This window comes from Entelurus aequoreus, linkage group LG26 (assembly GCF_033978785.1).
Source record: "Entelurus aequoreus isolate RoL-2023_Sb linkage group LG26, RoL_Eaeq_v1.1, whole genome shotgun sequence".
Lineage (NCBI taxonomy): Eukaryota > Metazoa > Chordata > Actinopteri > Syngnathiformes > Syngnathidae > Entelurus > Entelurus aequoreus.
In genome coordinates, this window is record NC_084756.1 from 27,952,729 (window position 1) to 27,967,728 (window position 15,000).

General features: G+C 40.5%; 1 protein-coding gene across 1 annotated transcript in view; it reads left to right on the forward strand.

Annotated features, from left to right (window-relative positions):
• Positions 1-13,734, forward strand: part of tgm5l (transglutaminase 5, like) — a 25,239-nt gene extending 11,505 nt beyond the window's left edge. The window contains exons 7-13 of the mRNA XM_062038309.1: positions 1,171-1,274; positions 1,343-1,582; positions 3,721-3,810; positions 3,887-4,087; positions 10,626-10,783; positions 12,989-13,125; positions 13,333-13,734. Coding sequence (XP_061894293.1) covers positions 1,171-1,274; positions 1,343-1,582; positions 3,721-3,810; positions 3,887-4,087; positions 10,626-10,783; positions 12,989-13,125; positions 13,333-13,483 — 1,081 coding nt within the window. The 3' untranslated portion in view covers positions 13,484-13,734. The remainder of the gene's footprint in view (positions 1-1,170; positions 1,275-1,342; positions 1,583-3,720; positions 3,811-3,886; positions 4,088-10,625; positions 10,784-12,988; positions 13,126-13,332) is intronic.
• Positions 13,735-15,000: the final 1,266 nt, after the last annotated feature.

Consider the following 15,000-nt stretch of genomic DNA (forward strand, 5'->3'; position numbering starts at 1 on the left):
CCTTCCTCTTCCAACATGACTGTGCACCAGTGCACAAAGCAAGGTCCATAAAGACATGGATGACAGAGTCTGGTGTGGATGAACTTGACTGGCCTGCACAGAGTCCTGACATGAACCCGATAGAACACCTTTGGGATGAACTAGAACAGAGACTGAGAGCCAGGCCTTCTCGACCAACATCAGTGTGTGACCTCACCAATGCGCTTTTGGAAGAATGGTCAAAAATTCCTATAAACACACTCCGCAACCTTGTGGACAGCCTTCCCAGAAGAGTTGAAGCCGTAATAGCTGCAAAAGGTGGACCGACTTCATATTGAACCCTATGGGTTAGGAATGGGATGGCACTTATATGGCGGTATAGCTCGGTTGGTAGAGTGGCCGTGCCAGCAACTTGAGGGTTCCAGGTTCGATCCCCGCTTCCGCCATCCTAGTCACAGCTGTTGTGTCCTTGGGCAAGACACTTTACCCACCTGCTCCCAGTGTCACCCACACTGGTTTAAATGTAACTTAGATATTGGGTTTCACTATGTAAAGCACTTTGAGTCACTAGAGAAAAGCGCTATACAAATATAATTCACTTCACTTCAAGTTCATATGTGAGTCAAGGCAGGTGGCCAAATACTTTTGGCAATATAGTGTATATACAAAATAAACCACATGAGGAAAATGATCAAACTACATAAATAACATCCTGTAATTTGATTTTGATATAATTTGTTTTATCTTGATGGATTGAAAATGAACACCAATGAGTTGACCGATGAACATTATCACATCATTTATTCAGAAAATATAAATAACGACAAATAAAGATAGAATGCTACTAACCGCAACATGCAAGTGTTAGACAAACGACAACAACATTATGATTTGTACAATTTCAGAATGTGAAAACAATACAAAGTTGTCTTTGTTTTTAAGTTATCGTGCCGTGATTTTACCAGATTTTTCTCCATGTGGCCCCCGATCTAAAATGAGTTTGACACCCCTGTATTAGACTTAAAAAAACACAACCTCTTTAAAGCCCAAATAATTCCTTTATTCTAACCCCTGTAATCAACTGTTTAAACAACTCTGATAACATTTTCTGGGGAAAATATAAGGTAATTTGTACCTAAAAGCAGAAAACAGTTGTTTCATCACTTGTTATTTATTGACATCCTAAAACAGGAACTTCCACGTGTGGGTGGAGTGTTGGATGACCCGAAAAGATTTGGAAGGTGACTTGGACGGCTGGCAGATTTTGGATCCAACCCCCCAGAAGAGAAGCGGAGGTCTGTCTCGTCTCTTTGCGTCTTTTATTCCCAACAGAACATCTCTCTAAAATATTGCTTCTTATCAGGAGTGTTCTGTTGCGGTCCCGCTCCCGCCAAGGCCATCAAGGAGCGACGCGTCGACCTCTTCTACGACATTCCCTTTGTGTACGCTGAGGTGAACGCCGACGTCCACACGTTGGTGGTGAGCAAGGGTCGCGTCGTGAGCCGCAGCGTGGACAAGGACAGAGTGGGACCTCTAATCTGCACTAAAGCGGTGGGCTTACCCAGGATGCAGAACGTCACCGGAGACTACAAACACGTCAAAAGTATGAGATATGGCTTTAAACCGGTGTTTTTCAACCACTGTGTCGTGAGATACAGTCTGGTGTGCCGTGGGAGATGATCTAATTTCACCTATTTGGGTTAAAAATATTTTTTGCAAACCAGTAATTATAGTCTGCAAATGATGTGTTGTTGTTGAGTGTCGGAGCTGTCTAGAGCTCGGCAGAGTAACCGTGTAATACTCTTCCATATCAGTAGGTGGCAGCCGGTAGCTAATTGCTTTGTAGATGTCGGAAACAGCGGGAGGCAGCGTGCAGGTAAAAAGGTGTCTAATGCTTAAACCAACAATAAGCCCGGCCGACCTGTCTGACAAGCCTGTAAATGTGTTGGTCATGTATGATGTCTTTTTGTTCGTGACATGTAATGTCTATTGTTTACCTACTCAGTGGCCTAGTGGTTAGAGTGTCCGCCCTGAGATCGGTAGGTTGTGAGTTCAAACCCCGGCCGAGTCATACCAAATACTATAAAAATGGGACCCATTACCTCCCTGCTTGGCACTCAGCATGAAGGGTTGGAATTGGGGGTTAAATCACCAAAAATGAGTCCCGGGCACGGCACTGCTGCTGCCCACTGCTCCCCTCACCTCCCAGGGGGTGATGGGTCAAATGCAGAGGACAAATTTCACCACACCTCGTGTGTGTTGTAACAATCATTGGTACTTTAACTTTAAATGTACGGCAGTGAAAATGAATTTCCCCAACGGGGACCAATAACTAAATCTAGATCTAATCTAAAATAAACAAAGAAAGGCATTGAAGCTTAGTAGAACGAAACTAAAACTGAACTGGCTACAAAGTCAACAAAAACAGAATGCTGGACGACAGCAAAGACTTACTGTGGAACAACGACGGCGTGCGTCCACAATGTACATCCGAACATGACATGACAATCAACAATGTCCCTACAAAGAAGGATAAAAACTAGAGCTGTCTGATAATATCGGCCGATAAATGCGTTAAAATGTAATATCGTAAATTATCGGTATCGTTTTTTTATTATCAGTATCGGTTTTTTTTTGTGTGTTTTTTTTAATTAAATCAACATAAAGTAGCAAGAGAGTGTATGAATAAAACGTTAATTATTGCTCAGTTTGCTACACTGATTTGCTTTAACACTGAATATGGAACAAGCAACGCTTATATAACTTAATGGTGCAAAATCAACTTTCAAAAAACAAACGAAAAAACATCAATGGTATATTAAATAAAATTTAAATAAAAAATTGAATGACTCTTTTCTATTTGCAGCCTTCTGAGGTAAATATCAACATTAACTTGGTGGGTGGGAGCGGGGTTTGGTGGTAGCGGGGGTGTATATTGTAGCGTCCCGCAAGAGTTAGTGGTGCAAGGGGTTCTGGGTATTTGTTCTGTTGTGTTTATGTTGTGTTAACGGTGCGGCTGTTCTCCCGAAATGTGTTTGTCATTCTTGTTTGGGGTGGCTTCACAGTGTGGCGCATATTTGTAACAGTGTTAAAGTTGTTTATATGGTCACCCTCAGTGTGACCTGTATGGCTGGTGATCAAGTATGCCTTGCATTCACTTGTGTGTGTGTGAAAAACCGCATACAGTATGTGACGACAGGTTGTAGAGGACGTTGAAGAGAGTGCCTTTAAGGCACGCCCCCAATAATGTTGTCCGTGTGGAAATCGGGAGAAATTCGGGAGAATGGTTGCCCCGGGAGATTTTCGGCAGAGGCACTGAAATTCGGGAGTCTCCCGGGAAAATCGAGAGGGTTGGCAAGTATGAGTATTAGCGGTGAATGCGGTGTAACAGTGGCACCGCCGCTGTATAATACCGGCGGGCCAGCTCTAATGTTAATTTGATATTGCCTCAAGGGCCAAATGAAATTACACGGCTGGCCAAATTTGGCCCGCGGGCCAGAGTTTGACACCCATGCACTACACACAGGAAAACAGCAAAAAACTCCAAATAAGTCAGGGGGTGATGTGACAGGTCATGACAGTACACCTACTTTGAGACAAGAGCTATATTGATGCATGCTTGGTTATGGTTTAAAGTCATATCCAACAATTGCGACAACGACTTTCTACCGTCAACTGAGTTTAGTTTTTTAATGATTTCTGCTGGTCACGTCGTAAACACGTCTTTGTCTTCTACAACAGGCCTGACGTCAACCATGTCGTCGAACCGTTCCTCCATGTCGTCAAACCGTTCCTCCGTGTCCGAGAACTCCACGCCAAGAAGAGGCACAAGTGAGAACCGTCAGTCCGAAGTCGCCACCGGCTCAAAACCTCCGAGCTCACCAGACCATCTCTCTGCTCTCCACAGAGAGGTTGGCCGCGCTTCTGACGCTGGATAAAACCCCCGTGGCCGGGACGTCCATCCTCTTCGCTTTGAAAGTTGTCAACAGGCAGAGCGCGGCGAAGATGATGAAGGTCCACCTCAACGCTCAGACCAAAGAGTACAACAACAGCCCCTCGGAGACCTTCTGGGAGGCTCACAAGGTCATAGAGCTGGCACCTTTGGAAGGTAAGCCAATGCAATGACTGATTATTACATGCCTGGCTCAGACGGTAGAGCGTCCGTCCAGAAACTTGAGGGTTCTTGGTGCAAATCTAGCTTCCCAGTGTTTGCCATAAACTGCCAAGATACCTGTGGCAGTGGGGGCGTGGCTACGGGCGTGGTCACATGACATCATCGAGTAATTTGCATAATTTACTTCAATGATATGATTTTCTCTAAAAAGGCTCAAAAAATGTATAGTTACTAATTAATAATAACAGTTTTGTTTTAAACGTCCATCCATCCATCCATTTTACAATATAATTACAACACTTTATGTACATATTTATATACAGATTTGAACAATAAGTCATTCACTGAAATATATTTATTAATTGTGGTTCTTACAAAAAATATATATTATAAAAATATAAAAGCTAAAATGTCTCTTAAAGCTCTGCCCCTTTAATTAGTGCATACTAAATAATTCAACTTTACCCTACTACTACAACCATATTATTTACCAGCAACATAAAGTGAAACAGAGGCAGAGGTGTCCTGCCACAGTCAGTAACAAATAAACAGAAAACAGTAGTGGTCAAATACAAATAAGGCAACAAGAGAAGTATCCTACACTTCTCTTTTGTAAAGTAAATCTGAACAGCCTATATGGGCATCTACATCAACTATATGATTTGCCTGAGAAGCTGCACAGGACAAAAAAAAAAAAAAAAAAAATCTATTTGTGGCGGACGTAATTCTTTCGTGGCGGGCCGCCACAAATAAATGAATGTGTGGGAAACACTGCTAGCAACTGCTGCTACTTTGGGCGAGCAATATTAAGAGTATGTGAAAGTTCAGCTCCTACTGTTGTATATTTGATGCTCGTGCGATGGGTGCTGAGCCAAGTAGACGCCAAGAGGAATCGTCGAACAAAAAGCTTTATTTGTTTCAGCGCGCCTTGGACTAGAACTGCAGCTCTAGGAGAAGAAGTGTGCTAAATCTATTCATTCTGCTGTCCTGTTGGAACACTTGTGTTTAGAGATGTCCGATAATGGCTTTTTTGCCGATATTCCGATATTGTCCAACTCTTAATTACCGATACAGATGTATACAGTCGTGGAATTAACACATTATTTGGTGGGTTTGGTGGTAGCGGGGGTGTATATTGTAGCGTCCCGGAAGAGTTAGTGCTGCAAGGGATTCTGGGTATTTGTTCGGTTGTGTTTATGTTGTGTTACGGTGCGGATGTTCTCCCGAAATGTGTTTGTCATTCTTGTTTGGTGCGGGTTCACAGTGTGGCGCATATTTGTAACAGTGTTAAAGTTGTTTATACGGACACCCTCAGTGTGACCAGTATGGCTGTTGATCAAGTATGAATTGCATTCACTTAAGTGTGTAAAAGCCGCGTTTAGAGATGTCCGATAATGGCTTTTTTGCCGATATTCCGATATTGTCCAACTCTTAATTACCGATACAGATATATACAGTCGTGGAATTAACACATTATTTGGTGGGTTTGGTGGTAGCGGGGGTGTATATTGTAGCGTCCCGGAAGAGTTAGTGCTGCAAGGGGTTCTGGGTACTTGTTCGGTTGTGTTTATGTTGTGTTACGGTGCGGATGTTCTCCCAAAATGTGTTTGTCATTCTTGTTTGGTGCGGGTTCACAGTGTGGCGCATATTTGTAACAGTGTTAAAGTTGTTTATGCGGCCACCCTCAGTGTGACCTGTATGGCTGTTGATCAAGTATGAATTGCATTCACTTAAGTGTGTAAAAGCCGCGTTTATTATGCGACTGGGCCGGCACGCTGTTTGTGTGGAGGAAAAGCGGACGTGACGACAGGTTGTAGAGGACGCTAAAGGCGGTGCCTTTAAGGCACGCCCCCAATAATGTTGTCCGGGTGGAAATTGGGAGAATGGTCGCCCCGCGAGATTTTTGGGAGGGGCACTGAAATTCGGGAGTCTCCCGGGAATATCAGGAGGTTGAAACTGATACCGATAATTTCCGATATTACATTTTAAAGCATTTATCGGCCGATTATATCGGACATATCTACTTGTGTTTAAATACCATTTCTAATAGACCCCCTCTCCTTGTAGGTCTAATCTTGATTCGGGACAGTCTGGCCTGTCTATCTTTCCTTGTCATTATTCCTATGATTAGTTTAAGTCGGCTGACCTCCGAACCCTATCCTCTGTCCCTATCTGTGGACCTTCTACCAGGTGTTGCTAATGTCTTTAATCTTCCTCCTGACACCTACATTCTTATGGGATTCCCAATCTCCTGTGGACACTTTCTTCAGTGCCGGTTATGGACCTTTGCACTTTGACCTTAGTAGAAGAATACTTTTAAAGGATTACCGTATTTTTCGGACTATAAGTCGCAGTTTTTTTCATAGTTTGGCCGGAGGTGCGACTTATACTCAGGAGCGACTTATGTGTGAAATTATGAAAACATTAGCGTAAAATATCAAATAATATTATTTAGCTCATCCACGTAAGAGACTAGACGTATAAGATTTTATGGAATTTAGCGATTAGGAGTGACAGATTGTTTGGTAAACGTATAGCATGTTCTATATCAGGGGTCACCAACCTTTTTGAAAGCAAGAGCTACTTCTTGGGTACTGATTAATGCGAAGGGCTACCAGTTTGATACACACTTAAATAAATTGCCAGAAATTGCCAATTTGCTCAATTTACCTTTAAAGGCCTACTGAAACCCACTACTACCGACCACGCAGTCTGATAGTTTATATATCAATGATGAAATCTTAACATTATAACACATGCCAATACGGCCGGGTTAACTTATAAAGTGACATTTTAAATTTGCCGCTAAACTTCCGGTTCGAAACGCCTCTGCGGATGACGTATGCGCGTGACGTAGCCCGACGAACACGGGTATGCCTTCCACATTGAAGCCGATACGAAAAAGCTCTGTTTTCATTTCATAATTCCACAGTATTCTGGACATCTGTGTTCGTGAATCTGTTTCAATCATGTTCATTGCATTATGGAGAAGGAAGCCGAGCAAGCAAAGAAGAAAGTTGTCGGTGCGAAATGGACGTATTTTTCGAACGTAGTCAGCCACAACAGTACACAGCCGGCGCTTCTTTGTTTACATTCCCGAAAGATGCAGTCAAGATGGAAGAACTCGGATAACAGAGACTCTAACCAGGAGGACTTTTGATTTGGATACACAGACGCCTGTAGAGAACTGGGACAACACAGACACTTACCAGGATTACTTTGATTTGGATGACAAAGACGCAGACGTGCTACTGTGAGTATGCAGCTTTGGCTTTTTTTGCGTATGTACGTAACTTTTTTAAAATATATAAGCTTTATGAACCTTGGGTTAGGTGAACGGTCTTTTGGGCTGAGTGATTGTGTGTGTTGATCATGTGTTTGAATTGTATTGGCGTGTTCTATGGAGCTAGGAGCTAGCAGAGGAGCTAGGAGCTAGCATAACACGTACCGTACCGTAAGTGCGCGTCACGTACGTAACTTTTTAAAAATATATAAGCTTTATGAAACTTGGGTTAGGTGAACGGTCTTTTGGGCTGAGTGATTGTGTGTGTTGATCAAGTGTTTGAATTGTATTGGCGTGTTCTATGGAGCTAGGAGCTAGCAGAGGAGCTAGGAGCTAGCATAACAAACACGCAGGTGTTATTATGCAGGATTAATTTGTGGCATATTAAATATAAGCCTGGTTGTGTTGTGGCTAATAGAGTAAATATATGTCTTGTGTTTATTTACTGTTGTAGTCATTCCTAGCTGAATATCAGGTACCGTGAGTATGCAGCCTTGGCTGCTAAACATTCGATAACTTGACCGTATGTGCGCGTCACGTACGTAACTTTTTAAAAATATATAAGCTTTATGAACCTTGGGTTAGGTAAACGGTCTTTTGGGCTGAGTGATTGTGTGTGTTGATCAGGTGTTTGAATTGTATTGGCGTGTTCTATGGAGCTAGGAGCTAGCAGAGGAGCTAGGAGCTAGCATAACAAACACGCAGGTGTTTTTATGCAGGATTAATTTGTGGCATATTAAATATAAGCCTGGTTGTGTTGTGGCTAATAGAGTATATATATGTCTTGTGTTTATTTACTGTTGTAGTCATTCCCAGCTGAATATCAGGTCACCCCCGGCTCTCACAGCATCTTCCCTATCTGAATAGCTTCAACTCCCCACTAGTCCTTCACTTGCACTTTACTCATCCACAAATCTTTCATCCTCGCTCAAATTAATGGGGAAATTGTCGCTTTCTCGGTCCGAATCTCTCTCACTTCATGCGGCCATCATTGTAAACAATAGGGAACTTTGCGTATATGTTCAACTGACTACGTCACGCTACTTCCGGTAGGGGCAAGCCTTTTTTTATCAGATACCAAAAGTTGCAATCTTTATCGTCGTTGTTCTATACTAAATCCTTTCAGCAAAAATATGGCAATATCGCGAAATGATCAAGTATGACACATAGAATAGATCTGCTATCCCCGTTTAAATAAAAAAAATTCATTTCAGTAGGCCTTTAACTCTATGTTATTATTAATAATTAATGATATTTACACTTAATTGAACTGTTTAAAAGAGGAGAAAACACAAAAAAAATGACAATTAAATTTTGAAACATAGTTTATCTTCAATTTCGACTCTTTAAAATTTAAAATTCAACGGAAAAAAAGAAGAGAAAAACTAGCTATTCGAATCTTTTTGAAAAAATTTAAAAAATAATTTATGGAACTTCATTAGTCATTTTTCCTGATTAAGATTAATTTTAGAATTTTGATGATATGTTTTGAATAGGTTAAAATCCAATCTGCACTTTGTTAGACTATATAGCAAATTGGACCAAGCTATATTTCTAACAAAGACAAATCATTATTTCTTCTAGATTTTCCAGAACAAAAATTTTAAAAGAAATTCAAATGACTTTGAAATAAGATTTAAATTTGATTCTACAGATTTTCTAGATTTGCCAGAATAATTTTTTTGGAATTTTAATCATAATAAGTTTGAAGAAACATTTCACAAATATTCTTCGTCGAAAAAACAGAAACTAAAATGAAAAATTCAATTAAAATGTATTTATTATTCTTTACAATAAAAAAAATAAAATTTACTTGAACATTGATTTAAATTGTCAGGAAAGAAGAGGAAGGAATTTAAAAGGTAAAAAGGTATATGTGTTTAAAAATCCTAAAATCATTTTTAAGGTTGTATTTTTTCTCTAAAATTGTCTTTCTGAAAGTTATAAGAGGCAAAGTAAAAAAAAAAAAAAAGAATTTATTTAAACAAAAGAAGACCAAGTCTTTAGAATATTTTCTTGGATTTTCAAATTCTATTTGAGTTTTGTCTCTCTTAGAATTAAAAATGTCGGGAAAAGCGAGACCAGCTTGCTAGTAAATAAATAAAATGTAAAAAATAGAGGCAGCTCACTGGTAAGTGCTGCTATTTGAGCTATTTTTAGAACAGGCCAGCGGGCTACTCATCTGGTCCTTACGGGCTACCTGGTGCCCGCGGGCACCACGTTGGTGACCCCTGTACTATATGTTATAGTTATTTGAATGACTCTTACCATAATATGTTACGTTAACATACCAGGCACCTTCTCAGTTGGTTATTTATGCCTCATATAACGTACACTTATTCAGCCTGTTGTTCACTATTCTTTATTTATTTTAAATTGCCTTTCAAATGTCTATTCTTGCTGTTGGCTTTTATCAAATACATTTCCCCCAAAAATGCGACTTATACTCCAGTGCGACTTATATATGTTTTTTTCCTTCTTTATAATGCATTTTCGGCCGGTGCGACTTATACTCCGGAGCGACTTATAGTCCGAAAAATACGGTATGTGGCGTAATACAAACACATGCTACTTCCAATCCTATAAGATAATTATATAATTAACCACACTAACTTGTTAAGTCAAACATGAATAACTGTGGAGAGAGTGTTTTGTAGTTTTCCCATCATGCCTTGTAATCCATTTAAATGGGTGTAATTTAATTTTTTTATGCTGATTGGATGTTTTTTAAAATATCCACAAATTTCAGTGAGCAGGTTGTGTAACGTTAGACTTTTTGTGTCGGTTTAATAATTTTTTTCCCCCCGCGCCATGACTAGGTAAGGTTGTTTGGATGTTGAAAAGAGAAACTGGAAATTGTGATGTATCATGTTGTATGCTTGCATGTTCGAAATAAACTCAAACTCAACTTAAGAAGCGAATGCTTTGCACTCGTGCTCAATACAGCCCACTTCAACCTGTGTTACTCACGTTTGTCCACATGATGGCGACAAATTGAAGATGTTCACCAAATACTCTCATCAGTGAAGCATACACACAAACATATTAAACAATGGGCTTATTAACAATTGGGAAGGTTTGTGTCATCTTTGTCCTCAAACAAAAAACATACTAAAACTAAAAAGTGATTTCCCCCCATCTTTTTCCACTAGGGCGGCACTAAAGAGCCACGGGTTGCTAAGTTGTTCATTTTTGTCTCTGATGGGACTCTTTTGCATCTACTCTATGTGTTTGTGTGTGTCGTTTTAGTTAAGGTCCTGAAGCAGCAGATTCTCCCGTTCCAGTACGAGGACGTGGTGGGGGACAACCTGGTCAACCTGGCTGCGGTTTTGGAGGACATGGTCACTCAGGAGCGCGTGCTGGCCTTTGAGGAGTTCAACATCGCCAACCCACAGCTTGTCATCGAGGTACAACAACGGTTCATACATTATGAAAACAATATGGCTTGGTTTTGATTAGGGCTGCAATTAACGATTAATTTGATAATCGATTAATCTGTCGATTATTACTTCGATTAATCGATTAATAATCGGATAAAAGAGACAAACTACATTTCTATCCTTTCCAGTATTTTATTGAAAAAACCCCAGCATACTGGCACCATACTTATTTGGATTATTGTTTCTCAGCTGTTTGTACATGTTGCAGTTTATAAATAAAGGTTTATAAAAAAATAAAAAAATATATTAATAATTGCCTCTGCGCATGCGCATAGCATATGTCCAACGAATCGATGACTAAATTAATCGCCAACTATTTTTATAATCAATTTTAATCGATTAGATGTTGCAGCCCTAGTTTTGATTGACATGAGGTATTAATTCAACAATATACTTATAATTGTGGTTTGCTGCACTGCGTTACACTAAGAGCTGCTAATATCAATGAGATTTTAGTTACCTTATTTTTACTGTGTATATAATTTTGTTCATGATCAGGGCAAAATGTTAGAAACTCCTTGTTGCAATGCTACAATCACAATAATACCATTTTTACAGTCTCTGCCAAAAAACATCTAATATAGATACCGTATTTTTCTGACTATAAGGCGCACTTAAAGGCCTACTGAAATGAAATGTTCTTATTTAAACGGGGATAGCAGATCCATTCTATGTGTCATACTTGATCATTTCGCGATATTGCCATATTTTTGCTGAAAGGATTTAGTAGAGAACATCGACGATAAAGTTCGCAACTTTTGCTCGCTGATAAAAAAAAAAGCCTTGCCTGTAGCGGAAGTAGCGTGACGTCACAGGTTGTGGAGCTCCTCACATCTGCACATTGTTTACAATCATGGCCGCCAGCAGCGTGAGCGATTCGGACCGAGAAAGCGACGATTTCCCCATTAATTTGAGCGAGGATGAACGATTTGTGGATGAGGAAAGTGAGAGTGAAGGATTAGAGGGCAGTGGAAGCGATTCAGATAGGGAAGATGCTGTGAGAGGCGGGTGGGACCTGATATTCAGCTGGGAATGACTAAAACAGTAAATAAACACAAGACATATATATACTCTATTAGCCACAACACAACCAGGCTTATATTTCAGAATCAGAATCAGAATCAGCTTTATTGTCATTACGCAGGGTAACGAGATTGAGGCCATTCCATACAGTGCAATAAAACAAGTGTACACTCTATACAGAGGGTGAAATGAATATGTACATGAATATCTACATGAAACAGGGTGGTTGGTGGAATGGGTTATTGCACCGAAGAGAAGGCAGTCATGAGGGTCAATGGGGAAGTCTGTTCAGGGTGGTTATGGCCCTGGGGAAGAAGCTGTTTTTTAGCCTGTTCGTCTTGGTTTTAATGCACCTGTAGCGCTTCCCAGAGGGCAGCAGGTGGAACAGGTCAGAGCCAGGGTGGGTGCTGTCCTTGATGATGGCACTGGCTCTGTTGAGGCAGCGGGAGGTGTAGATGCCACAAATGAATATCACATAACAAACACCTCCCCCCTCCCGTCCATATAACCTGCCAATACAACTCAAACACCCGCACAACACACTCAATCCCACAGCCCAAAGTACCGTTCACTTCCGCAAAGTTCGTACAGTACATATATTTCCCCAAAGTTACGTACGTGACATGCACATAGCGGCACGCCCGTACGGGCAAGCGATCAAATGTTTGGAAGAAAGCTGCGTACTCATGGTAGCGCGTCTGCTATCCAACTCAAAGTCCTCCTGGTTGTGTTGCTGCAGCCGGCCGCTAATACACCGCTTCCCACCTACAGCTTTCTTCTTTGCTGTCTTCATTGTCCATTAAACAAATTGCAAAAGATTCACCAACACAGATGTCCAGAATACTGTGGAATTTTGCGATGAAAACAGACGACTTAATAGCTGGCCACAATGCTGTCCCAATATGTCCGCTACAATCCGTGACGTCACGCGCAAACGTCATCATACCGAGACGTTTTCAGCAGGATATTTCGCGGGAAATTTAAAATTGCACTTTACTAATCTAACCCGGCCGTATTGGCATGTGTTGCAATGTTAAGATTTCATCATTGATGTATAAACTATCAGACTGCGTGGTCGCTAGTAGTGGCTTTCAGTAGGCCTTTAAATCTAGCGCCCATTCTAAGGAGAATGATTAAATGATCTTTCAGATCGAAGGCGGAGAGACCGTGGCGGTGAACAAAGAGCAAGCAGCCAGCGTTACGTTCACCAATCCCTTTTGTCACCCCGTAAGCGGCTTGTTGAGCGTGTCTGGCAGCAGCCTCATCAAAGGTCACGCCAACTTCAGGTAAGCAAAAAAGTTCTCACTGTTTTTTATCTTGATTATGACGATTACAGTGAGAATCCGCCTGTTGAGACTTCAAGGAAGTGCAGCAACGCGTTCATTGTGATTCATCTGCTTATGAGGAAGACGTTACCTTATCTTTTTAGACACAAAGCCAGACTTGATCTTTTGTTTTTGTTGTTTTTTTTAAACGCTTCCTCCTCCTTGCAGGATGTTCTCGCTGCGTCCAGGAGGAAGTGGAAAGCAACGCATCAACTTCCTCCCCAGCATGAAAGGGACAAAGATGCTTCAGGCCTCCCTGACTCTCTCTAACAAGACGACCATCACAGGATTCAAGATGGTCACCGTCCGCCATGTTTAGAACTCGCTATTCGCTGATTATCGCCTCTGAAAATGTGAAACTGACACCTTTTGTTTTGACTTTGCTATTGACTTGAAGTGATTATTTATATCCTCAACTATTTATTATGTTTTATAATAATAATTATGACTTTTCAGACACTTTTTCCCTGCTCACTGAAGAAAAAAAATCTTGAAATATCAAAGTACATCTTTAAAAATATATGTATAGAACATTTTTCACTCAAAATAACGGTGTTTTACATACAGTCGTGGTCAAAAGTGTACATACACTTGTAAAGAACATAATGTCATGGCTGTCTTGAGTTTCCAATCATTTCTACAACTCTTATTTTTTTGTGATGTAGTGATTGGAGCACATACTTGTTGCTCACAAAAAACATTCATGAAGTTTGCTTCTTTTATGAATTTATTATGGGTCTACCGAATATGTGAGCAAATCTGCTGGGTCAAAAGTATACATACAGCAATGTTATTATTTGTTTACATGTCTTTTGGCAAGTTTCACTGCAATAAGGCGCTTTTGGTAGCCATCCACAAGCTCCTGGTTGAGTTTTTGTTTCATCTGACATCACATGGACAAAGATAAGACCTTCTGGAGGAAAGTTCTGTGGTCAGATGAAACAAAAATGGAGCTGTTTGGCCACAATACCCGGCAATATGTTTGGAGGAGAAAAGGTGAGGCCTTTAATCCCAGAAACACCATTCCTACCGACAAGCATGGTGGTGGTAGTATTATGCTCTGGGCCTGTTTTGCTGCCAATGGAACTGGTGTTATAAATGGGACAATACAAAAGGAGGATTACCTCCAAATTCTTCAGGACAAGCTAAAATCATCAGCCCGGAGGTTGGGTCTTGGGCGCAGTTGGGTGTTCCAACAGGACAATGACCCCAAACACACGTCAAAAGTGGTAAATGAATGGCTGAATCAGGCTAGAATTAAGGTGTTGGAATGGCCTTCCCATAGTCCTGACTTAAACGTGTGGACAATGCTGAAGAAACAAGTCCACGTCAGAAAACCAACAAATTTAGCTGAACTGCACCAATTTTGTCAAGAGGAGTGGTCAGAAATTCCACCAGAAGCTTGTGGATGGCTACCAAAAGCGCCTTATTGCAGTGAAACTTGCCAAGGGACATGTAAGCAAATATTAACATTGCTGTATGTATACTTTTGACCCAGCACATTTGGTCACATTTTCAGTAGACCCATAATAAATTCATAAAAGAACCAAACTTCATGAATGTTGTTTGTGACCAACAAGTATGTGCTCCAATCACTCTATCACAAAAAAATAAGAGTTGTAGAAATTATTGGAAACTCTGGACAGCCATGACATTATGTTCTTTACAAGTGTATGTCAACTTTTGACCACGACTGCATGTTTATATATATACATATATACATATATATATATATATTAGAGATGTCTGATATTATCGGCCGATAAATGCTTTAAAATGTAATATCGGAAATTATCGGTATCGTTTTTTTTTTTTTATCAGTATCGTTTTTTAAAT